Source organism: Ambystoma mexicanum, chromosome 3p (genome assembly GCF_040938575.1).
Source record: "Ambystoma mexicanum isolate Mex_15411 chromosome 3p, UKY_AmexF1_1, whole genome shotgun sequence".
Taxonomy (NCBI): Eukaryota; Metazoa; Chordata; class Amphibia; order Caudata; family Ambystomatidae; genus Ambystoma; species Ambystoma mexicanum.
In genome coordinates this window covers 803,013,815-803,039,335 of record NC_090925.1, presented here as the reverse complement: position 1 = coordinate 803,039,335, position 25,521 = coordinate 803,013,815, and the positions used below count along the sequence as shown (strand labels likewise).

The window sequence follows — 25,521 nt, the reverse complement described above, 5'->3', positions numbered from 1 at the left end:
TTAGAGCCTGAAAGGACGAGCTCTCCATCCTGCTTCTGATGCAGGGGCGCGTTGATTTTCAGTTACTTCACTGGATCTCGGGTTTGGTGAGTATTCAACTCCGCTTGACTTTTCCGATATGAGGCCGTAAGTATTCAGTTGCAAAAGTTCAAGCCTTAATTGTCCGTTGTCCTTTTCTCTATTTCAGATGCAGGATGAAGAATCCGCGTAGAGGAATGGATTCGCCGAAGGTAAACTCTGGTGAGTCTTTTTGATGGATGGTTCCCTTAGTGGTCTTGCTTTCACCCACTAATGCGTGTGTCTTTTTCCCCTTAGGGGCCGGGGTACGGAAGTGCCAAAGAAGCGGCGCCGAGGTGAGGAAAGATTGTCCCAACAATAATCAGGTAAGTCTTAAGGTGGAAGAATCAGGCCTTCCTCGATCTGTTCCTTCGCTCACCTTTGTTTTGTCTCCTTTTTCCCCCTTAGGGGCTGGGGTACGGCAGTGCCAAAGAAGCGGCGCCGACCCGATGTGTGGAAAGATTGTCCCAACAATAATCAGATAAGTCTTAAGGTGGAAGAATCAGGCCTTCCTCAATCTGTTCCTTCGCTCACCTCTGTTTTGTCTCTTTCTCTCCTTAGGCGCTGAAAGGCGACGGATGGTGCCAATGGTCGCTGAAGAGCCCGAGGGCGCCTCGTGAAGGTGAGTGGAACACGGGGCTGCAGCAAGTGATGCGATGCGCTGCGCTTCTAAAAATAATGCCTTTTCTCAGGATCGTCGGCGTGATCGTTCCGGATGGAGGTAGGTAAAGTTCAATTATTCACCTTTCTCTCCTTTCCAGGTGTTCCAGGTTGCAGGCGGGCGTGGCTGGAGCCAGGATGCAGGAGCAGACACGGTGAGTGTCCAGCTGCTAGATGCAGAGTGTTAGGAAAGATTTCTTAATTGTGGGTAATTTTCCTTCCATGTGGCAACCCCTAAACTTTTTGCTGTTTTCACCATGATCTAGACTTTGCCAGAGAAGTGCAGCCTTCTGCCGCACTCCTCTGGGCTTTCGCTCCATTCTTACAGGGAAACCGACATGCCCTTAAGACAGTCAGTACCGGGAAACGCTGTTTTCCGTAGTTTCTTTATCTTGTTGCGGAGAGGGCACTGTAAGCTAAGTTACTGCTCTCTTGGGTCTCTAGCCTTCTACGGGTCCTAGATACTCTTTTTGGATTGTAACTGATCGGTGCAAGTGAATCACGGACGGGAATGGTGGCAGCGATCGTTTATGTTTTGAGCTCCTTTTGGCGTTTCAAGCGCGTTTCTCGCGCTTAGCCCAAAATGGCCAGACCACGAGGCTCCTTTGTCCTGTCCCCTGACCGTCTTACTCCCTTCACCTTCCCCAGGTCGAGCCGACCCAGGGCCTTCCTTATTTGGGCATGTGCTTTCGCAGGCTTCTACAGGCCTTGTGTGTGCCTCCAGGATGTGGGCTGGGATGTCTGGTCCCAATACACATCCTGGGTGCCAGAGAGTCTAGGGTGGTGTGAATGCCTGGGACCACCGTGGTCCGTGATAGGTCCATGTATGGTGTGAGTGTTGATGAGCGGATCTCCCATTGGGTCCCCTCCGTTTTGGCGCGAAGGGAACCGTGGATAAGAGGGGGCTGGAAACACCACTACCATGTCGATCTCCTGAGTTCTCACGAACAAAGGAATACATGAGCCAAGTATCCTGCAACCACGAGGCTGAACTGAAGGCAGACTGGGTCTAATCATTATTTTGCACTGCCTGTTTTCCTCCCCTTCTAGGTGGACTACACATTTCGTGCATCTAACGCTTTAGACTCGCTTGTATTTGTATATATATTGTATTGGTTTGGTATGTGTTGGTTTACTAGAGTTGTATTCCGATTTCTCGCTACGGTCATTGTTTTAAAGGCCTTGAAATAAATGTGTATATATTTTTAATATAACACCTGTTTGGAGTAGTTTCTAAGTGTCCTTGCTTTGTGTGCTCATTGCGGGCTTTCAGTCACCCTCACCCCTCTAGAGACCTAGTCTTGACCGCTGCGATCGCTACCCGAATTGGTCTGGCTTGTCCAGAGGTTACCCTGTTCCAAGTAATTAGGTTGGCCTTCTGAACTTCTGCGCCGCCAGGACAGAGTTCAGAAATCCGTTTTAACACAACAACGCGAAGCGTGAGCTGCTGTCTGGGCGTGGTTTAAATAGCCCCCAAAGTAGTTCCAGGTAAGTATTCTTCCTCAGCCACGCCCGAGTGGTAAAATAGTCCCATAGGTAAAATAGTCCCTTTCAGACCTCAAGGAGGTCTGGATCCGGCAGCATGGTCTGCATCAGGTAAATCCATCCAAGCACTCCCATAATGAGCCTGGCGCCTATGGTGCCAGGACTGATGCCTTCTATGAGCCTGGCACCAAAGGCGCCAGGACAATGTCCAAAGAGCCCCTATAAGGGGTTGCTGGGTCCCTCCCTGGGGACATGTCTGCTTTGGGGGACGCTGGGCCTGAACTGGCTCCCCGGGAGTAGGCATCATGACATCTGCGCAAGACTGTGCTAGAAGCCATTGACCTGCTTATACTATCAGCAGTGTCCAATCCTGACTGAAGGCATTCCTCTAAAGCCTCTTTACCATCCTTCACAAAAGCCAGGAAACCATCCTGTTCCTCACCTTCTGGGATGCGTTCAGCCGCTGATGACAGTCCCACAGGGTAAAAGTAAATCTTGCTAATGTGCAAGTAACAGTTGATTTCAAGGCCATGCTGCCCGAAGTAAAGGCTTTCTGGGCCCAAGCATCAACTTTATCGTCCCTATCTGGTGGTATTGATGGATAAGCTGATTGCCTAGTGGAAGTTGCAGCTTGAACTACAAGGCTTTCGGGAGAGGGATGCTTGGATAAATGTCTGGGTTTGATAAGGCTGGTCTATATTTTGGTACCAGTTATTCTATTCACTGCTGGAATCGAATCAGGATTATTCCAATTTACCATTACCCTTTTTTGTAAAGGGTTATGGAATGGTAAAAAGGGATATTTTAAGGGACCCTCACTCGGATCCATCAGTCATATCATCCTGGTCAAAATCCAGGGAAGCTGCTTTCCATCCCATAAAAATCGATGACTCTTCCCATAAGATTTCTATAACCAGAATGATTTGTAGTGTCTGGCCTCTCAAAATCCACTTCGGGAGAAGTGTCCAAGCCAATGGCATTTTGTAGACAATCATAAGTCTGTTATTCTTGATTGTGGGTCCACCAGTTCCTCAGGGACCTCTGGTCCCAAATTTAATTCCAGCTGGAGTGACATCTTCAGAGGAATGTTCCTCCTATATAGAAGACATGGATGTAAAGAATTCCTGCCTAGATTGAGGGTGAAATGCCTCATCAGGAAAAGAAGGTGGTGTCAGGTTCCATAGTAAATAGGTGGTAATTAAAGAATTATTATCCTTATGTTCTTTGTTTATTTCATTGTTAGGTTTAAAAACTAAATATAGTCCTTTCACTGTTAAAATGGTTGGGCCTTAACTTCCATATTCAGAGTACTGCAGATACCCCAAGCCAAGATGGAGGGCAGAGGCAGGAGTTCTGATTGGGTGGCAGGTTGACAATGGTGCGACTCCCAACATTCTAAACTGCCTTTCATTAGTTTCCTGAGCTGGTCATGTTTCTGTTTATCTCCTATGTTTTGGGCCTTGGAAAACTCTTAAGAAAATATCTTCAACACTAAAAGAAAAAGAAACAACTCATTCAAGTTACATCTACTCTAAAGAAATTAATTTTCCCTGTGGAAGAAAACGCCGAGAGGTCTTCTAAAGCAAAAAATAAGCTAAGTACTTTTTATGTAATTAATCTAAATGAACTGCCAAAGTTAGCCTCATCTTCTGTTATTTTCTCCTCTGAAGTGCAAGGATTAAAAGACGTCGTGTTGTGAAGCCAGTGTTTTTACATGGCAAACTCATTCATCAGAGATTAAGTCATGAAAACATGATATTTAAAGGCTATTAAAGTTAATGACTGCACAGGCAACCTTGTTTTTTTTAAAAAGCAGCACAAAGAAGGATATTTATTTTTGAGCCAAGGTATTTTTGACAAAGAGGAAAATATATAAGACTTGTTTACCATATTATATGAGGAATCTTCCAAATGCATCTCATTACATGCAAAGATGTTTTTGAGGAATAACTTTACTTTAAAACTGCACTCAACATTAAATGGTATTTCCTTTGGTTGTTGAACTATTTCCATAAAGAGAGGTAAATGAAATGGAATGAACTGATTAAGGAAATAGTATAATTTTAATGAAAACAAAAGATTATTTCTGTGTTTTCAACTATTTTTTCAAATGTGCTTCATTCAAAAGACTCATCTTCTTGAGACATTCTGGAGTTTGTGTTCACAGTTTTATTGACATTGTTTGGAAACATTTTCTTTTCTTCAAGTTCATTTATTTCCACAAGGAACCTCCATCAGTTTAGTCACTTGTAATGACATTCAGTTCATTGGTTTTCAGCAGCACAGTTATGAAACATGACCACCAAAGTTTGCTTTTAGGGTAAAAGAGTTGGAGTTATTTCAAAACTAAAAAAAATATATATAGAAATAATTATCATCCTCTGGGCTTTTTGCAGAGGGTATTCAGGTAGGATTGTTGCTATTCATAAAATAATAGTTGTTTAGTTTTGTAATATTATTTAATGCTTAACAATTTTCATTCATGCAGAGACCGGATGAAGATAGAAGATCCAGTGTCTGATTTGTTATTTTATTCACTTTTCCCCCTTCCCCCCCAGGGGTGTCTAGTACTCAGCTGTTCAATTTAGTTGTGAGCTAGACATCTTAGTGGGATCGTGGGACTCAGCAGCTCCTGCGTTAGATGTGGATATTACCAGCCTGACAGGTGGAACTTGTCTAGGCATAGAAAATGGTGTTGACTTGGGCCTTGGTATTAGAGAAGGCCTCAATAAATGCGTCGAAAGGTTAGATGCTGTCGAAGGAGGCTTCGATGCTGTCGAAGGAGGCTTCGATGCCATCGAAGCTACAGGGAACGCCATCTTTGTAATCAGTTTCGATGCTATGGCCGTCGACAATATCGAGTCAAGTTTTGCCTTCGATGCAGATTCCGTTTGCCTCGATTTATGCACCGGAGGGTTAGAATTAGAGTGAGGTGTCGGGGAACTTTCCCTTGAAGATACTATCATCTCTTTTTCAACCCTTGTGTTTAGATCTTCATTTTCCTCTGTCACTTTTAGAGTGACTAGAGGCATGATCACCACGCGGCAACTTGAGGGGGTCTGGGCCGCTTTCTCGAATATTTTCAACATCAAAGCCCTGAAGGCCTCCCATTTTCTTGGGGAATCGCGTTTTGAAGAGTAAGTTACTCTCCTCTCTGACAAGGAGGAAGACGACCTATGACATTGCTTGCTTGACTTTTTCGTCTAAGAGGAGGAAGACTTCCTCGAGCGACTTTCCGATCTTGACCTCCTCGATTTTCTAACGGATTCATCCGAATCCTTTTGTCTTTTCGAAGACTTATAATTGCCCCCCCCCACCACCAGCTTACCTCTGCGTTCCCAAAGAGCCTTATTTGACATGGCCTGACAGGACCCGCACTCATCAACCCGATGGTCTGGGCTGAGGCACCAGAGGTAATTCCGATGGGGGTCGGTAATAGACATCTTCCTGCCACACTTCAGACATTTGAGCCCCGTCTTGGGCGTGGAGGGAGTTGAAGACGAAGACATCGAAGATATTTTAGATGCACCGTTCGTGACGCAAAGCAGTTGCGTCGGAAAAACGGAACTGAGGTAACGGGCGCTGCTCGAGCTCTTTATACAGCGGATGACAGACGCAAGACGGCAGCCCTCGAGTGACATCGACTCCACGGTCTCGAACACAGCGCCCCCTGGTGAAAATTTCCAAAGCAGCGAAGCAGCTGAAGCTGGGATACGTTTATCATAAAATGAGGAATACGTGGGAAGACACAATCCATTCGAACCAGACTCTGACAATGAACATTCCTCATAGGTGGGACAGAGCAGCCAAAAAAAAAAAAACTAATTTAATTGGGATAGTGAAAACAAAGTCAGACTTTTCTGCCTCTGCAACAATACCCGATCCAAAGGAGCAGCAAACCCAAAAAAATGACCATCTGTACAGCTTGAAGTAAGTAGTTATGATGGGGAGGTGACACTACAAATTATGTAAATAAAATCCAGCCACAGGAAAACTATTAGGGATGCGAAGATCTGGCAGGTACATAGGGCTGAGCCTGTGTTCACCTCCATGCCAAAAATGTCATTTTATTCTGTGCAAAGGCTGCTCCTGTACATAGTCATGCAGCCACAACATGCCAAGAAAGTTTCATAACGGAGACTAGGCACCATCACTCGCTAAAATCATCTTAATCTATGATATAAAGGAATAATGTAAGAGGGCGTAGCTGGAGATCATGCCGTGAAGAAGTGTATGGTGTGAGCTCCCACACTGATCTGAAATTAGATCCTTTAACATGGTGTGCGGGATCCTGCAACTTCAGATACAACTGCTGGAACGTCACGGCTGGCGAACTATGGTTTCGATTGAATGCTGGGAGACGTGGTTATTGGCCACCTGACTCGGAGCAGAGCGATTGTGCTTGAGAAGGTAAGATGGGGACTGTGTGGCCTAGCAAATGTGCAGAGCTTCACAGTGAAAGACTGGGCGCCTGAGAAGTGAGCGCGCACGCAGAGATGCAGACCGCAAGTTGTATGCAGGAGAAAGCGTATGGTATGGTGGAGGCAGAGGAAGGCGGGTGGCTGCATGTGGAACGGTGCCTAGGCCCCCGGAATCTGCCCCACGATGCCACACTTGCAACTGGAGACACCAGATGTGGGAGGAGCTCGAAAAGAGAAGCAGACTGTCAAAACCACGATCGCGGTATATGGCTGCTACTCCCGGACGACCTTGCCTGAACACGGTGCCTGCTCTCACACATGCTGCTGGAACGGGCCGCTTTCTGGATGTCTGGGGTTCATGCAGACTGACGAGGTGAAGGAGACAGCCACCTAAAACGCAGCTCATCTTGGATTACGGCTCTGCCAAGGGCTGTAAGGAGAGCGGATTACACCTTCAAATCAAATAATACATTTACCCTGGGAAATTCTGGGACTTTAATTGGGCATCTCCTGCCATGAACGCTGTGTAAGAAGCAAACCTATGTGAACTGTGGACTCTGCTGATGCCTCAATGGTCATACTGGATCCTGGGGCAATGTGTTGGTGGCAAGCCCGATATCATTCGTGCCTGATACAAAAGGGCATTTCACACAACTAGAATCCGCCATTTCGACCAACTTGCCTCGGTACAGGTCTGTTTTACATAGATCAGTTGAACGCTCCCTGGAATGCCAGGTACTAAACAGAAAGGGGGACACAGAGGATCCATTATGGAGTTATTTGCTGCTGAAGGGACGCCAGTGGACCCTGCACCTTTGCTTGGGGGAGTGCAAGCTATGGCACAGTTGACCTCGGAATTGGGCCACAAAGATAAGGTCTCTACTGCCATTACAGCCTTGTGCTCTTCCTTAGTGGGCAAAATAGATGAAGTAAAAATATAAAAAAAGATAATGTTAATTTGCTGCATCAAGATCTACATTTGCTGGCCAACAGGGTAACAAATACGGAATCGTTGCTGGACGAAAATGTGATTACCGCTAATGCCTTGGAGACCATTGTGCAGTAATTGGAAGCAAGGAACGCAACCTTGGAGTTAAGAGTGGAGGACACGGAAGGTCGAGCTAGATAAAATATCAGTATCATGCGCTTACCAGAAGGAGAGGAAGGTGCTGATCCGACTACCTATATAAAGGACATGACCCTGCAGGAAGTCACCCTGGGGAAGATATCCCAGGGATTTACGATCCAGAGAGCACACCAGTCCCTACAACGAAGGCTGCCAACAGGTGCCAGCACGAGACCCATCATTGCGCGGGTCCTTAGCTTTAGAGACAGAGGTGATCCTTCAACATTCCAGAGGAGGTGGCTCCATGCAACGTGGTAATGTGCCATTTTCCCAGATTACACACCATTGGTACAGAAAGAGAGATGTTTGTCCCAATGAAGGAGAGACTCCGGATCCTGGGCCTATCCAACTAGACTGAAAATACTTTACAAAAGGAAGGGCAATCTTCTTTGAAACACCTGAAGCAAATTCATGGATGGATTACAATGGCCTGAAACAAATGCACAGATGAATGCGATCAGGCTAGGAAGAGCCCCTGGTGGTAGCAGAACCTGATGCGGTATGGACCTGCACTCAGTAGCCTGAATTGGTCAGACTAATGCACATTCCTAAGATTGTGGGCACGACCTTCATGATTTGGAACTTCCAGCAACCTTTAAAGTCAAGTGTTAAGGAGGGGCCTGTATTTGCAGGTACCCACCGCCTGCAGTCCATATGGTGACATTTTGCCTAATGGAGGCAGGTTGGCTCGAACAGCACAATGCTGCTGTGCCCTTGTTGCCACGTTGTTTGTGGCAGGCAGGTTGCAAACTCTTTGTTGGCTTAATAGAAGGCCTCTTGGTATTTTAGGGCAGAGTTGGAGATTTTATGTGCAGGCTGGCATGTGAGGTAAAGTGTATGCTGACATATACAATGGAATAGGGACCCCAATCGTCATGTAGTTGCTGCGAGAGAAGGGGAGGTGAAATAGCTCTACTCTACATGGATGGTGGTGCTGGTTGGGGAATGTTCAAACATGAGCTATGGCTACACTGAGAGTAATGACATAGAATGTCAAGGGGATCAACACTTACATTACAAAGAATAGGATTGGGTCCTACTTACGCAGGAAGAAAACATTGATTGCACTCTGCAGGAGACTCATTTGCTACCCGAGGAACAGCAGAGGGTGCCGACTAGATTGGGGGGAGCTGGTTTTGGATCCAAATTCTCCAGATATGCAAGGGGAGTACTGTAGACTGATGGCGCAGTTCCCTTCCAATTACTTGGCGTTGACATAAAGGAAGGTTTGTAATAGTACATGGTTACATTGAACACAAGGAGATTTATTTTGTGACTCCTATTCCCCCTCTTCTTACACTGTGCGGAATGGTGACACGCCTATGGGAGACCTTTTTGCTGTTTGCAGGATGGGGATGGGGGGTTGAGGCCCATCTACGACCCTCCACACCATACTGAGAGAATTCTAATTGGTAGAGATATGGAGAGCGCTGAATCCCGATAAAAGATGTTATTCATACTACTCTGGTCCCACACAAAATATATACCAGGATCAATATGTTTGCAGACACTGAATGCATGTATGAGTGTTGAGGCGGGGTATACTGACCGGTCCATTGCCGACCATTCTCCACTTATAGTACATTGGAATCAGCAGGCTGACAGGCACCTATCCTTATGTGGCGCATACCAGAGGACGCGCTGCTGGATGACATTTTCAGAGACCATTTGGACTCTACACTTTCCACATTTATCACCAGAAACTCGGTTAGGGCAGACAGAGGGGAGACAAGTCTGGGAGGCACTTAAAGTGGTGGTCCAAGGTGAGAAGATTGCTAGGGCTGGCTGCATTAAGACCACCTTACGAGCAGACCTAGGAGGTACTGAAAAACTGTATCCGATCCATAGAGAGTAACGAGAACGTAGACAAACCCACAGAATTAGAATTAACCTAACTGTATGCAATGCACTGCACGAGAGCCTTAAAAATTTGATGAAGTATATTTAGCACAAATTCATGCAGAAGGGGATACATCTGGAAAGTTGTTAGCATGGTTGTGTAAGATGGAAAATCCCTGATGCACAATCACACCGATTAAGGATGAATGTGGTGCTAGCTGGCGCTCTCAAGCAGCCATCAATAACACCTTCTGCACATACAAGAAGATCTACAAACAGAGAAACGATTGACAGGGATAGGATGGGCCATACACTTTCCCCAGATAGACATGGCACAACTTACAACTGCTCAGGCCTCTGCTCTTAATGTGCCACTTACGGAGGATGAGGTTCAAGAGGTGATTACATCATTGATGACAGGGTGGACTCCCTTCTGAATCCTATAAAAAGGGTAGGGACTCCTGGCCCCCAGTCTTCAAAGGAGGTACATACATTCAAGTATTTGGCGTCAATATTACACTCACCAGAGAGCATGCACGCCTGTAATACTGTCAAGGTGGTTGAGTGACATTCTGGAGCAGGCTGCCCCCGTCACTGATGGTACACATGGCATTGGTGAAAATGATGGTGCTGCAAAGTCTTTGTTTACTAATGTGCACTTATTTATTGCTGTATGCTTTTTTCAGAATCTAGACTATTTGGGGATTCTTGCGGTGTCACGGCAGACCTAGAATTGCACAGACTATGCTACTTGTGGAATTTGGAGACGGGGGTGCTCCCCTGGTGCAAGGTATACTATTTAGTGGTACAGCTGCAATATGTGGTGGGATGTCCAGCAGACGACCCCACTCTGGAATCTAGGCTGCTAAAAGGTGCCGTACACCCAGCTATGGCCAAGGAGGCCCTAAGGATTGCAGACCGATGTATGGGAGGTACATTGCATATGCTAAGAATGAGAAGGCAGGTGTGGGCAAGAACAGTTAAAATACATAAGACTGGAAAAGGTATATTCTTCCCATGTACCCTTGTCGGTGGATACATGTGCAGACATTGGTGATTTAACTGTGGGTAGAAGACTGGAGGAGGTGGAGATAGCTTCTTGGGGAGACCTGTACAAGGACAGAACATTTAGGGAATTTGATGACCCAACAACTTGTTGAAGTGCTACACACAGCAATTTTCAAATATCACAAAAATGGACCCCAAGAGTGCTATACAAAGGTGGCCAGATTGGCCAGGGGAGCCAGAACATACTCCACTAGTGACGCTATTGCATGAGCTTGAGGTGGCTACGATCAACATGGGAAGCAGATCTAAGCCAGGTAATGGAACGGATTATGGTTTGTTAAGAGGGCCTTGCAAAATGCTAGATTTCGATTGCTACAACTTAATGTACTGTATAGGACATACTTAACCCCAAAAAGAAATGGGAAATTTGATGACAAGGTGCTGTCCAACTGCCCGTGGTGTGGGGGTGTCCAGACATTTGGTCGACCTAAAACTGGTCGAATGACATTTGGTCAACGCAATTTGGTTGAAAACCAAATGGTCGATTTTTTTTTAATTATATATTTATTTTTTGGGTTTTCGTTTTTTTACAAAAATGGGTTTTTAGAAAAAAAAGGGGGTGGGAGGGGGACCCCCCCAAAAAAAAGGGGTGAAAATAAAAAAAATCGACCATTTGGTTTTCGACCAAATTGGTTCGACCATTTGTCTGGTCGACCAATTTTTTTCGACCAAATGTCTGGTAACCGGTGTGGGACCATACCGCCAGACATTATGCATATATTCCGGAGATGCGCAGTGGTACAAGCCTTCTGGCAACAAACTGAGGCAGCACTTCGAAATGTTGGCGTTAGTAGATATCCATGGCCACTCATTGAATGCTTGCTGGGTTTATACTCTAGGCCTGATCAAATTAGACACATGGTGAAACTCATGGACCTAGCTTGCACCTTCGCTAAGAGAAGAATTGCCACGGCATGGTAGCCGAAGGGTGGCCTGCAGTATTACCTTTGGGTGAAGAACCTTAAGGTATGGAGTACAGCTGAAACCTTGACCTGGTACAGGGCTATGAGAAAAGGCATTTAAGGAACCCAATGAGAACATTTTTGAGCATGGAACGCACTCCTCTCAGCAATGTTTAGCCTCTCCGACAAGCCCCCTTGAAAGAACAATGGCCATATTGCCATGATCCGTACCCAGGTGCAAGGGCAGGTCTGTGGTCTCCTAGGATATTATGGTTTGCTGTTAGAGTTACCTCATGCTTGCGATTAGATGATTCCCCCCCCCCCCCCAATCCCACTCCCCCGCCACCTCTAATTTAGCTATACAGTTGTATAGACGATAGACGTGTATGGTCTGGACTACCTCTGGAAGATGCTGCAATATTATATTTATGTGCGCCGACTAGTTTTATTTTTTTCACTGTTGAAATGGTAACAAGTCTCTAGCTTCGATCTTGGTATTATGCATTTGTATAGTTACTAACATTACAAAAAATAAGGAATAAGGCAAGTCTTAAAATATGTGCTCAACAGAGATCACATTTTTAAAGGACAATACACTTTTTATTCTGGTCCAGGCCCAAAATGGCACTGGGGTGCTATACAATAGTATTTGATTACCTATTTGTTTGCAATGCATTCATTAAATTCATTTTATTCCTTATCCTGCATATACTGGTGCGTTTCAGGAGCAGTGCCGACAGTCAGGCATTCACAGTAAATAAATCGAGGTAATTCGGTGTAAACATTGCAGAGACACAGACGTGGGATAAGAGGCAATATTACACACCTGCAGTGACTTGCCTATCGGTGCAACTGAGCAGGGAATTTGAAAACGTACTTAAAAGTGAGAACTGGTTGAACCTTTGAGTGCAACCCTACCAACTCAAACACTGGTGGGAAAACAATGCATATGAGTAAGGTGATCACAAGAGAACATTGCAGGGGAAACAAACCTTCTCTTAAAGAGAACATCTGAATTGGGTAAAGAAATCACAATACACTATAATCATTCATGTGAAGCCTAAACACATGGTGAGGAGTTGAATAATAAAAAAGGCCTAATATTAACTTGTAAGAGATGGCAACTAGGGAGGTGTTCCTTCCACCCCAAACACAAAATTACAGAGCCCTGACCTCAAATGAATATTTAGACACCACTAAAGGGAGGACACTACTCTTTCCAAAGATGCAGGAACCCCATCCATAAAAGAGCTATAAAATCAGAGTAAAAAGCAAGGGGTCTCCAAAGAGCAGCCAAATGAATTTCAAGCAATAGCCTTACAAAAGTCCTGCAGGCACACACGGATTTTAAAAAAGTTGATGTTGCATTTAATGCACACCTTGCGCATTACTGCTGACCACATTAGCTGCCAGCCTCTGAATTAATATTTGATGTTGACTGGCCTTCACCTTGAGAAACTCAAAAGGGTCTGCCTCCTTCAGCCTGCTCTGGGCAGCATCCAGGGTCTTGTGGACCATCCACCAGTCTTCCTTCAGCTTGGCCAGGCGCTCCTCCATCTCCTTCTGGGCAACAATTCTCTCAGTAAACATCTTGACTAGCGTCTCCTTCTTCTGTACCTTCAGAGTCTGACAGAGTTTCTCAAATACTGAGGTGATGCTGCTTCTGGCATCAAACGAGTCTCTCTAAAAGAAAATACAAAGGTTAAAACAGCAGGAAAAATGTAGGAACAAAGCTAAAGTCCTTACATCCCAAACCCTATACCCTCTTGGATTCCTTTTACATTAGTAATGTTAGTTTCCCATAAAACTGACAAACTACACAAAATATTTATATGCAGAATTATGAAATCAACATATACCAATTAAAATAAAGTGATGCATCACTAACAATAAATAACTTCCTAATACAACACCACCCGTCAATACAAATTGCCAATTGCAAAGGAAAAGCAAATCAAACCACAGACCTACCCGAGGGCCCCACAAAGCCTACAATTTATCAATAAACTAATCAATCCTCAGTGCAAAGTGTCCGTTTTGTTTTAAGTCTACCACATGCATGCCCAACTACAACCTACTTAACATGATGCATAAGGCAGTGAAGGAATCTTAGACTGCAAAAGCATGCATAACAATAGTTCCATCCAAAGGATACACAATTGGACTTCGCCAATAGTTCCTTGCTTTCTCGTAGAAAGGGCAAAAGAACAGCTTTGTTCTGCTGCGAAAAAAAAGAGAAAGGCAATTTACAGCTCCTGCCAACTTCAAATCTGTTAGAACCCAATTGAAACTTTAAAAACAATACGCTTGCTTAGTTTTAATGAATTTAAGTAGAATTCATGGAAATGCACCAAAATGTCGCCCTCAGAATTCTGACCACCCTTACACCATATATGTATGTGGGAGCAGGGGTATGGAATATAATAGTATGAGGGGCAGCAGGTCGGAGTGGGGTTTCCCCCGCATATGTATGTGGTGTAAAGGGGGTTGAAAAGAAAAAAAAAAACAAGAAAAGTCTGCATTTTCGGCCGTCGGAATTCTGGGGGTGGTAGTTATTGCATAGATCCGAATTCATAACCCTGTCTCTTTGCACGCCAGGAAATGGCAATTCTACAGTTCACAACTTGCTCCCAGCTATACTTTTCTTTGAAATCCAATTCTATGACAAGACCGGAGGCGAGCATTATGCTTATTCTTCTTTAATTACTGCTAACCACAGCTTTTAAAATCTTCTTTTGTTTTCATGTATAACATTTTTTTTTTTTTAACTTGAATAAACAAAGAAAAAGGAAAATATGAAAACATCATCTTTCCAAAACATCACAAAACTACTCTTCCCATGAGGCTTCTCTGTCTAGTAGTCTCCAGCCTCTTTTTCAATGTCCAATCAGTCCATCTTCCTCACTATAAACCCCTGAAACTCTGGGTCCCTTCCTCTTCTTTTTTGCTGCGGAGCCACAGATAAGTACTCGCAGGAATAGTCAATAATGCTATTGTTCTGTGTTTACATAGACAGTTTTGATGTGTTAAGAGCGCGCGCGCATTAATGGCATAGCGCCGTAGCGTTCGTGCGCTTTAGATCTTAATTGACGAGGCGCGAATTCGCGTTCGTTTTGCCTCAGGGTGTTTATTTGTTCAAGCGGCCGCCTGCCGAGCCCGCGAGTGATCTAGCACTCGCTGCAGGGCGCAGGCAGCGGCCGCACGGCATCGCGTTTTGGGTGGTTGGGCTCGCGTAGTATGCGAAGCAAGCCCAACCAACCCTAAAACAAACGCGGAGCGCGCATGCGCAGGAACGTGAGTTCGCGTTCAAATTTCGTTCCGAACAAGGAGAACTGCAGACCCTTTTCCCCCACTCTATTCTAACCCAGATATACGCGAATTTCGCTATTTAACTAGCGTTTCGCCTGGGATCAGCAGAGGCATTTTTCATTTGGAGAAGTTAAAAAAAAAAAAAAAAAAAAGAAAGAAAGAGAAAGCATTTATTTTGACTTTCCACATACCCTTGCTGTCTTTACCTGGGAAGGCTGAGTGTCTCACCCACAAGTCTTCATTGCGGCACATACAATTCCATGGCTTATAACATGGAGAAGGAGGCTTGGAGTGATGGAGGTCTGGAGGAAGGTATGGAAGAGGACATTGACCTTTCCCAGAGCTTCAAAAGAGTGCTGGGCGACTCATTGGTGCAAGCCGTAGCACTGGGAGTTAAGCCTCTACAAGACAGGCTATTAGTCCTGGAAGAGATGCTGGGCAAGAAGCCTGGCACGCTCGATGATCCCGGAGAAGGGACCTCCACACAGGATCCTCTGCGAAAAGGTGAGAAGGGGAAGAAAGTGGCCCGGAAGAGAAACCTCTTCTACTCCCCCGGGCGAAAGTACAGGGAAGAACAAATCCCTAGAGGTGGCTGATGCTTTCCACAGGCTTAAAAGTGCCTTCCTTACGAAGACAGCCCTGCCCAACCTCGTACCCCCTACCCCAGGGGCGAAAAACATGGGGGACGCCTATTCGTCATCCTCGGAGTTCTCAGATCAAGAACAGCCAGAGGAGGATGTGCGCAGCATAGGCAAAGTGAGCGTGGTCTCGCAAAAGAGCATGGACAAACCCAAAGCCAGCAGTGTGGAGGCCCTTCCGGAGGAGGAAGACATATCGGATATGTTCGACCCCGATACCATAAGGCACCCCAGATCAACAGACTGGACGCCTTCTCCGCGCGTAGCCCTATATATGTCCCACAAGATGAGGAAGCCTATGGAAAAGGACGTTAGGTTCAGACTCAAAGCCGAATGTCCAAGGCCAGAGCTGAGCGGAAAAGTGGCAGATACGCCCGAGCTCGATGCAAAAATGTTGACCTTCATTACTAAAGCGGGAAAGGATACTAGGAAAGGCATGGACAGGGCATGGAAAACATGTCAAGATAAACTGCTCGACATTGCTGGCCCTATAGCCAAAATAATGGATCTGGCCGAGAGAGCCAAAGATACGGGAGAACCGGTCGACCCATCTACCTTAGCGAGCTGGGCCCAGAGAGCAGTCTGCATGCTGGGCAACGCAAACTGCGCCATATCTTCGGAGCGCCGCAGGTCAGCTTTATTGAAGATCGATAACAAGCTGGGGGACTTGGCCTTCTATGAAACTGGGGAAAGCGCCCAAGGCCTCCTTTTCGGAGATACATTCGTCAAGGAGATGAATAGGTTCGTTGGAACATACACAGAGCTGGAAAAGGCGCAGGCCTCCATCAGGAAAGTGTTCCCAGGGAGAGTTTTTTCAGGGGCCGGTCGATATAGAGGGCGCTCGACCGGCCGCTTCAATAATAGAAGAGCACAAGGCCCCAGAGCCCAGTATTGGGAGACCCGGCAGCAAGACGCCTTCTTCCCGAACAGAGGCCGAGGTTCGCGAGGGCGCCGAGGGCGCGGATTCTACCGACATCAAAACAATAACTCAGGTGAGAGAACACGCAATGACCTACCCCCCAGTAGGGGGCAGGACAGCGCTTTATTTGCACAGCTGGCGCGAGCTATCATCAGACGCGTGGGTCCATCAGACAGTACAAGGCTTTGTACTAGATTTTCTAGATCATCCAGTTCATAGTCAGGCCCCTCTCAGAATTCAGATGACGCAAGCGGAAGAATCTTTTAGATACGGAGATTCGGACCTTAGCGCAAAAAGACGCGATAGAGAGCGATAGGGAGCGATAGGGAGCGATAGGGAGCGATAGGGAGCGATAGGGAGCGATAGGGAGCGATCCTTCCTTTCCGAGCAATATTTTCCTAGTGCACCGAAAGGACAAAATTCGTCCAGTGATCAATCTGAAGGAGCTCAACAGCTGGCTAGTTTACAAACACTTCAAGATGGAGGGGATCCATCTACTAGGAGATCTGCTCAGGAAGGGGGACTGGCTTGCGCGCCTAGATCTAAAAGAAGCTCATCTTACCGTGCCCATAGCAGCACCGTTTCGACGCTTCCTAAGGTTCAGATGGAGAGGCGAACTCTGGCAATTCAAATGCCTGCCGTTCGGCCTAGCATCCGCCCCATGGGCATTCACCAAGCTTATGAGGCCCGTAGCGACAGCACTCAGAACAAGGGTGCCGGATGATTGTATATTTAGACGACATTCTATTCATGGCCGAAGACAAAGACCGTTTAAGGCAACAGATCCTCTGGGCGATAGAGCTGATCTCCAATCTGGGATTCCTGGTAAACAGGGACAAGTCGGAGCTAACGCCCACCAGACGTCTAGAATTCTTAGGCTTCACCATAGATACGAAAAAAGCGACGTTAGAGTTGCCGACTCAGAAGATGAGAGCTATCAAGAAAGATCTGAAGGCAGCGCTCAAAAGACCGCTGATCTCTCTTTGTTACCTAGCCAGGATAGTGGGACTGCTTGTAGCTTCCATTCAGGCAGTTTTTCCCGGCCCATTACACTATCGAGCCCTTCAGAGATTAAAGATCAAATATTTGAGGAAAGGCTGGAGATACCATCGCTAGTGCCCCTAGACGAAGCAAGCAAGGCCGAGCTAAACTGGTGGCTACGCAATATGGAAGCCTGGAACGGCAGAGCCATTTTCGGCGACGTGCCAGAGCTAATTATAGAGTCAGACGCCAGCAGGTCAGGCTGGGGAGCGCGATGTGGTACGCTAGAAACAGGGGGAAGATGATCAGCAGGAGAATTAGAACTGCATATAAATTGTCTAGAGCTTCTAGCAGGGTCTTTTGCAGTAAAAGCGTTTACCAGAGACAGAGCGCACTGCAGCATTCTCCTCAGAATGGACAATATATCTGCAGTGAGGTATATCAACAAACTGGGGGGCACCAAATCCAAAATGTTAGCGGAATTAGCGAAGGATTTCTGGCACGACTGCCTGCAAAGACAAATCTCAGTGACGGCGGAATATCTACCAGGGGCCCTGAACGCAGTGGCAGACTGGAATTCGCGTCACCTAGTGGACTACAGCGATTGGAGACTACACAGGGACGTCTTCAAGAAACTGGAAGCGAAATGGGGTCCCCTACACGTGGACCTGTTCGCCTCGAGACTGAGTTCTCAGCTACCAAATTACTTCAGCTGGAGACTAGACCCGGAAGCCCAGGGCACCGATGCATTCCTGCACCACTGGGGGTCACAGAGGCATTATGCGTTCCCCCCCCTTTGCGATGCTGGCGAGGGTACTAGCAAAAGTGCGCAGGGACAAAGCTCAGATAGTGATAGTGATGCCAGAGTGGAAGTCGCAAGCCTGGTTTCCAGTTCTGATGGAACTTTCTACGGATTTTCCACAGAGGATTGCATTCAGACCATACTTGCTGGTAGATCCGGCAGGAGTTCCCCATCCTCTGATAGAGGATCGATCCTTATATCTGATAGCGTGCAGAATTTCAGGCACAGATGGCGATTGCCGGGCCTTTCAGAAGACGCTACAAGACTTATCAATATGTCATGGGCTCCATCTACAATCAGGAGCTATAATTCCGCATGGCAAGCCTGGGACTTATGGTGCAGGAGGAGGAGTATATCTCCCATTTCAGCACCTGTAGTACAAGTAGTGAATTTCCTAGCCACCCTTCCTGTAGCAGGTAGAGCTTTCAGGACAGTAGGGGTTTATAGATCTGCAATTTCGGCAGGGCACGAGTTAGTGGACGGCGCTCCGGTGGGGGAGCACCCGGCAGTATCCAGATTGCTGAAGGGTGTGAAGATGTCCAAACCCCCCAGAGCTAAGTATTCATCGCTGTGGGATGTTCAGAAGGTGATACAACTGTTTCAGATATGGCCGGATAATAATTTTTTATCAGGAAAACAGCTTTCAGGCAAACTGGCTACGCTTCTTTGCTTAGTTTCTTGCAGAAGAGTTTCAGATGTTAAAGCGCTCGAGATAGACAGGAAAATGTATTACCCAGATGGGATAGCGTTTACCATAGCGCAGCGTACTAAATCTAATTCTAAGGTGATATCATATCCATATTGGCCAAATAATGAGAAATTGTGCGTAGCGAATTGCATTAAGCGTTATGAAGCAGCGACAGCAGACGTTAGACCGCATGGAGTGAAGCAATTGCTTATAGCACGTGTAAAGCCATACAAAGCAGTCAAATCAGCTACTATAGCCAGATGGGTGAAGGAAATAATGGAACTGGCGGGCATAGACACGTCTAAATTTGGAGCTCATTCTACCAGGGGAGCAATGGCTTCACGAGCTTTTGCAGTCGGAGTTCCGCTGCAGGAGATCATGAAGGCAGCAGACTGGTCAAGCGAGTCAATCTTTAAGACTTTTTACTTCAAACCAGTATCCAATATAGCTGCTGCCGTGGTGGAAAGCTTTGAACAAGCATAATGCTTGCCTCCGGTCTTGTCATAGAATAAAGATTGCCCATGCGACTAGCGCAGGAAGTCTTGATTCTATTAAAGACACGGAGGCAAGCATTATCCCACCCTATGAAATACAGTGTTATGTTACGTTGTGATCTGTATTGATTCAAATAGATTATGTATAAGTTTCATTATGATATATGATGACCATTTCCCTTCCCTAACATGTGTTTTTCTTTTTGCATAGGAGAAGAGCAAAAGAATAGCAGAGATTAGAGTATGGAAGGAGTCAGTTCAGCGAATTTAGAGCACAGCCAGTTGTCGAGGATAAAAAAAAAAAAAAAGACTTCTTGGTTGGAGTTTTGAGAATTTAATTGGAGTTGGACTTTGTTCAGTTATTGGATACGCTGCAAAAGAAGAGGAAGGGACCCAGAGTTTCAGGGGTTTATAGTGAGGAAGATGGACTGATTGGACATTGAAAAAGAGGCTGGAGACTACTAGACAGAGAAGCCTCATGGGAAGAGTAGTTTTGTGATGTTTTGGAAAGATGATGTTTTCATATCTTCCTTTTTCTTTGTTTATTCAAGTTAAAAAAAAAAAAAATGTTATACATGAAAACAAAAGAAGATTTTAAAAGCTGTGGTTAGCAGTAATTAAAGAATAATAAGCATAATGCTCGCCTCCGTGTCTTTAATAGAATCAAGACTTCCTGCGCTAGTCGCATGGGCAATCTTTATTGTGATCCGGTCTTGGAGGGCTCACAAAGTAGGGCAAGATTATCCCAGGTTAATAGCTTCTTCACAAACTTAACCAGGGAAGCGGATTTACCCCACTACCTGATACAACGTCAGCCAAAGTTACCCTGTAGATCTCCAGCCGTAGTGAGGACCAAATCTTTGTTCACTACATGAATATCTCTTGTTTTTTCGTTTTAGGCTATACCCAGATAACCAAGCAGCAAATGCACAGCCAAGTTAAGGGTACTACTGGGTAGACCTAACCTTGTAACAAACTTGTCTTCAACCAATAGCTTGCTAAGGTGGTTTAATCCCCAGACATCTACCTCACAGGATTCAGCAGCCTTGGTCCTATAAGTCCTCCTTCTGGTAGTAACTTCTATAATATTCAATTGGGCTAAACGCCAAGAACCTGAGCAAGCTGGCTGATCCAATGTTCCAGGAATTAAGCCACAAGTTGTAAACTAAAAATAAACAGTGAACCAACTGTGATAAGGGAACCCTGTGCATGTTCGTGGCACTGCAGAGTAGCAAATAAGGCAAGAAGTGATATTAGTTTTCCAGGCGATGCCCCCAATTAATGGAGTGCAACCAACAACGACCTTCCTCCTCATTTATCAGCCATCTAAAGGGCAATTTGTCAGATTTGCTAGGACCCAACCCTGGACAAGATCCACCTCTTGGATGCACTTTTTCAATTGACTTGAAGAACTTGTGTTGGGGTGTGGGGAGAGGGGACGGAGAAGCTGTTCGGAATTCGTACAGTGGTTGTATAAGGCCATCTAGCGACCAACAACGTTGCTACAGTGATGAAAGAAAAGTGAAAGTTTGAACATTTTTGTGGGCTGGCGTGGAAACTGGCAATGCCATTAGCATGCACTACCTGCATCAAGTATAGTTATTAACTCTGCCCTTCCACTCAGTGCTTCTTCTAAGCCTTCATCATAATCATTCTGTCCTAGTGATTCGTCCTACTCCTTCTCCCCTGGTCCCCATCCTAAAAACCAGTACGTTGGGAGTTTTATATAGCACCACGCAGTAGAAATTGCAGTTTGAGTGCTTGGTTGACATGAACATTATCAACATTTGTTGTAGTTTTTACAATTTCAGAAGGAGGAAACCATAATTCTGCAAAGATTATAAATCCTTGTCCAAGTGGATGTGCCTCCTGTCCATGCACACCACGTCACGCTAGATTGTCATGGATGCTTTATGAGCCAGCACCTTGCCTGCCATGCTCAAAGGTAATGGCTAGCTCCTCTGCCCACAGTTTGGATTTTAAAATCTAAACTTTGACCCTCTCCCCTGTGTTCTGGAGGAATGTTTCCTACATGGAAACAGCCAGTTTCCTCCCATCAGTCCTCCGCTGATCCCACCCCACAGGCTCCACTCATGTGATAATTTGACATAACTACTCCCTTTGTGATCTTTTCAGAGAGGACGCTTCTCCCCATAGGCAAAATAAACTAGGTTGACTGCAGACTTTGGTTTCCTGCTCCTCTTTAGTATGGCCGGACCAAAGAAATTCAAGACACCTTAGAACAGCCTCTGGCTTTCTTTCTTTGGGGATCCACTCCCTCATCCAGATGAAAAGCGCCTTTGGGTTGATTGTGTCCTCCGGAACAGGTTGGGCAATTGCTTCGAGGCAGTCTTCAACTCCCAAGTGAAACACTTGTCCTCCTACACGCCGTCATGGAGTGAATGAAATACTGCTACCTCAACAAGGGCGTGCCTCCAAGTTCTATCACCATGGTTAGAGCAGCCTTGGGATAGAGTTGCCATTCCCTTTGCACACAGGTGATCTTGATGTGCCTCCTGGGAGTACTTCGAGGGAAGCCACCAAGTCATCCTGGACGGCGATTGACTACCAGAAACAGCAAGGGCTTATATTACTTTATAATTCAGGATCCCAGTTTGCAGTTTAAGGATCTGTATATAAACAGACAGATTCATTTCTTTCCTAAATTTACTTTTAAAAGACAAAAATAACCAGAAAAGCATGCATTTCCGTGCAGTCAGGCAGCCTTGTTGACCAGTACTGTGCACACAGGCAAAACACAAAATGTTGTTAAAAGACGATGGTCTCCTTTTGTAGGCAGAGCGCCATCTGTAGCAGGGGCTCTTGGTCTGGCAAATGATTTTACTTCAAAAATCTAACCTACCATGGATGACATGCAGCCGTCATATTATGCTGATCTGCGATGGTTGAAGTGACCATTGCCCTCCTAGACAGCATTAAATGTTTGAGATTTTTTTTTTTTTTTAATACCGGTTAGCGCTAACATTGCACGTGAAGGCAAACGGTCCACATTCTTTAGATGCATTATCTTTGGCATATTCCAAGACCATGCAAACAGTGAATCAAAGGAAACCCTGCTTACTACACAAGCAGGGGTGGGTGCAAGGATTTACTGCCGCGTGGGCATTTAACCTCAGCTTGTTTGTTTTTGAGATTACGTTACCAAAAGATGGCCGACATGAACTGGTGCAGTTAACAGATATTAATCCTTGTAAATGCAAGTTATGTGCCAACAAAAAAAAGTTGAATGCACAGATCTATTGTGCCAAGCAGGTGTCATTATGATTGGTCAAATTAAACTTGTGGGTGAAACCTTCCATTAAGAGGGAAGAGGACTGGTACAAGGCACAGGTAGTCCCCAACAAGCATGCAAAGTTAAGCCTGCACAGCAGATTCACTGCAAAATACATTATAAAGTAATGTGTTGACAAATATCTATAGAAGGCAAGTACTTTTTTTTATAGAACAAAGCATAAAAACTGGACAGTGTCCAGAAAAGTATCTTTAGATGGGGCCTTTTGAGTTGCACCGAAGAGGGGTCCAGTTTTCAGCATTGCCTGCGGAGTGGGGGTTTTGTATCAAGTAGCCTGTACACCTGAATGAGGTGTAGATTACACCCCCTCCTAGCCTCTCCACCTTTTCTGGATCTGCTCCAGGTGCATTTGAAATGAAATGGACCACATCACAGCCCCCTTGTTGCCCATCTAAGAGGTGGGCACATGGGAAGTTGAGCAACAGCGGAAGGCCCAGCCTAGCCTTGAGCTTTCTGGAAGTTGACTTCTTAGGCTTGTACCTACGTTGCAGCAGCGGCATCGAAGACACAGCGGGCACCACTGCCGCATATCCAAAAGGGATGGGGCTGAAGACACGCAGCAACCGTGAAAGGGAATCTGTATTCCCGGGCCTGTCTGTATAAAGGCAGCAGTGTGATGGGCAGGTGCAGTGCAGAGGAGAACTTGCGAGAGGTGCCCATTGTGGAGCACAAAAGGCTGGAATAGGTGCTGCGTTCCCATTGCGCTGAAAGGCGAGTCTGCTATGGGGAGACTGGCAACGCCATCATCTAGAGCCCAAGGTTTGGGGCACGGGTATCATCACTTTCTGGGGGCAGACAGATGAGGTAGGTGGGAGACAATATAATGGTGTCTCAGAACATTGCAGAGCACCTACGTTGACCTGGGCTAGAAATGGCGAGGACCTTCCTTTTCTTGAAGCACGAAGCCCGCTAAAGAGGGGCACATTTTAAGCCTCATTTCCAGTCAAAACTGCATGCAAATAATTGTTAGTTGCCATAGTGTGTTAATTCACATCAAACTAAATCAAGCCAGATCAATTCAGCTCTCCATACAGATCAGGAATAAAAGGGACCCAATGGCTCACAATCGCTGAATGTGCATAAATGGCAAGAGAGCAGGAATAAACCGATAAAACACAGATTACACGGCACAAGAGACCAGATGCCAAAAGTGGTTCAACCTCTTGCATATCATGGCTAAGTGAGTATCCTATATCAAAGCAGACATGAAGGATTGGAGATCTGATTTCAATGCAAATACAAAGGATTATGGAGGCAGAAGATGGGATCTGCAGGAGGCAGATCTGCAAGCACAAAAGGAGAGGGCTCAGTCACTTGATTAAGAGAATACGAAACTTGAAAGCCAAGGTAGTTTATTTGAAATCGTGCAACAGATTCGCAATGTGGGGATTCCAGATGCTGCCAAAGTTCGGAATTTGAATTCCTTGTACGCCAGCGGTTCTCCGAAACACTGGGTTTTTAGGAAGACATTACAGAGATAATTGGGCATGCCGAGCTCTCAACCCACGGCCAAACCAGAGCAAACGTCTGAGAAACAACTGTCAGATTTCTACCCTCGAAAGTGCGAAAAAATTATGCAACTTGCTAGAGAAGCCCAATATTGTATGGATTGGCAACACATCTCCCCGGTGATGTTTAGACCAAAGAGGACATTTGCAGAGGCAGAACAGGAGCTTGTAAAATGGAAAATAAAATACTTGTGCTGTTTCTCCAGTGTCACTGAAATGTTATTGGAATATTATTGGAATATTTGGGACCAATTCTTCTGCTGCAATTAGATTTTGAAGGAAGATGGTTCTGACTTTCAATGGACTCCAAAAGGAAAGACTGTTCAACGGCCAGGGACTTCTAAGAAAATTCCAGAACTGTTTAACATGCCGTATGACTGAATTGGAGATCTTTGGGTGGGCAGAGGGAACCCTGGATTCCTGGATATGTTTCTGAAGATTGTTCATCAAGCTTTAGTGTCATGTACAGTGACAATTTATCAATTGCATGTAAATAACTTGGACGAATGACACTATTAAGAGAACTAAAGCCATTTCGTATTTAAGAAAACAGCTTGGGGGCTTTTACAAGATACTAATCTTGAGGACTCTGAATCAGACAAAATAATAAGAAAACGAAAAGATCCTGCATTTTATGCTACAGCATGAAGAGAGAAAAAGTGAGTAATAATAATTTGAAATGGTTTGCCATTTCAAAGGAAACCAGGAATAACACACCCGAAAGGTAGATTAGTCCTAGCCTAAGGGACTCTGGCTTTCATGGTTCTATGCCAAAATAAAGTTTGAGGAGGATGATGGGACACTCGCAAGTGGTGCAGATGTCAGTGTATGGTCCAACCAAGACAGATTAAGACCTCAAAAGTCTTCAGAAAGGCTAGCACCTTATATAAACATCGGCTCTGTGGGCGAGCAGGTGGGAGACACTATAACTAAGTCTTACTCGCAACAATGGTAGATCAGTTCCTTCGTTTGAAACTCATAAATCTGTCAAAAATGCCTTTGACAAAATGATTTTCTCTATAGATTTGTTAGATGCATGAAGGCACATAGACCGGCACACTTCAATATACTTCTAGTACTCAGTCCACCACCAGCAACCATCAAGAGTACACGCCTTGGAGGTGTATATAGATAGTGGAGCAGTAGGTAACTATATTGATCAGGCTCTAGCCGCACGGATAGGCCTCCCTCTTCGGCATAAACCACACGAGGAAAACGTAACTGCAGTGGATGGCTCCCAACTATCTTCTGGACCAGTAATGCAACACACCGAAAAGGTTATAGTGATATGTCAGGACGGTCATCTTTTGA

General features: G+C 45.5%; 1 protein-coding gene across 1 annotated transcript in view; it reads right to left on the bottom strand.

Moving 5' to 3' along the window:
• The window catches only part of LOC138579614 (zinc-binding protein A33-like), a 307,674-nt gene that overhangs the window by 117,144 nt on the left and 165,009 nt on the right, over window positions 1–25,521 (bottom strand). Inside the window, exon 4 of the mRNA XM_069649876.1 lies at window positions 13,008–13,241. Coding sequence (XP_069505977.1) covers window positions 13,008–13,241 — 234 coding nt within the window. The remainder of the gene's footprint in view (window positions 1–13,007; window positions 13,242–25,521) is intronic.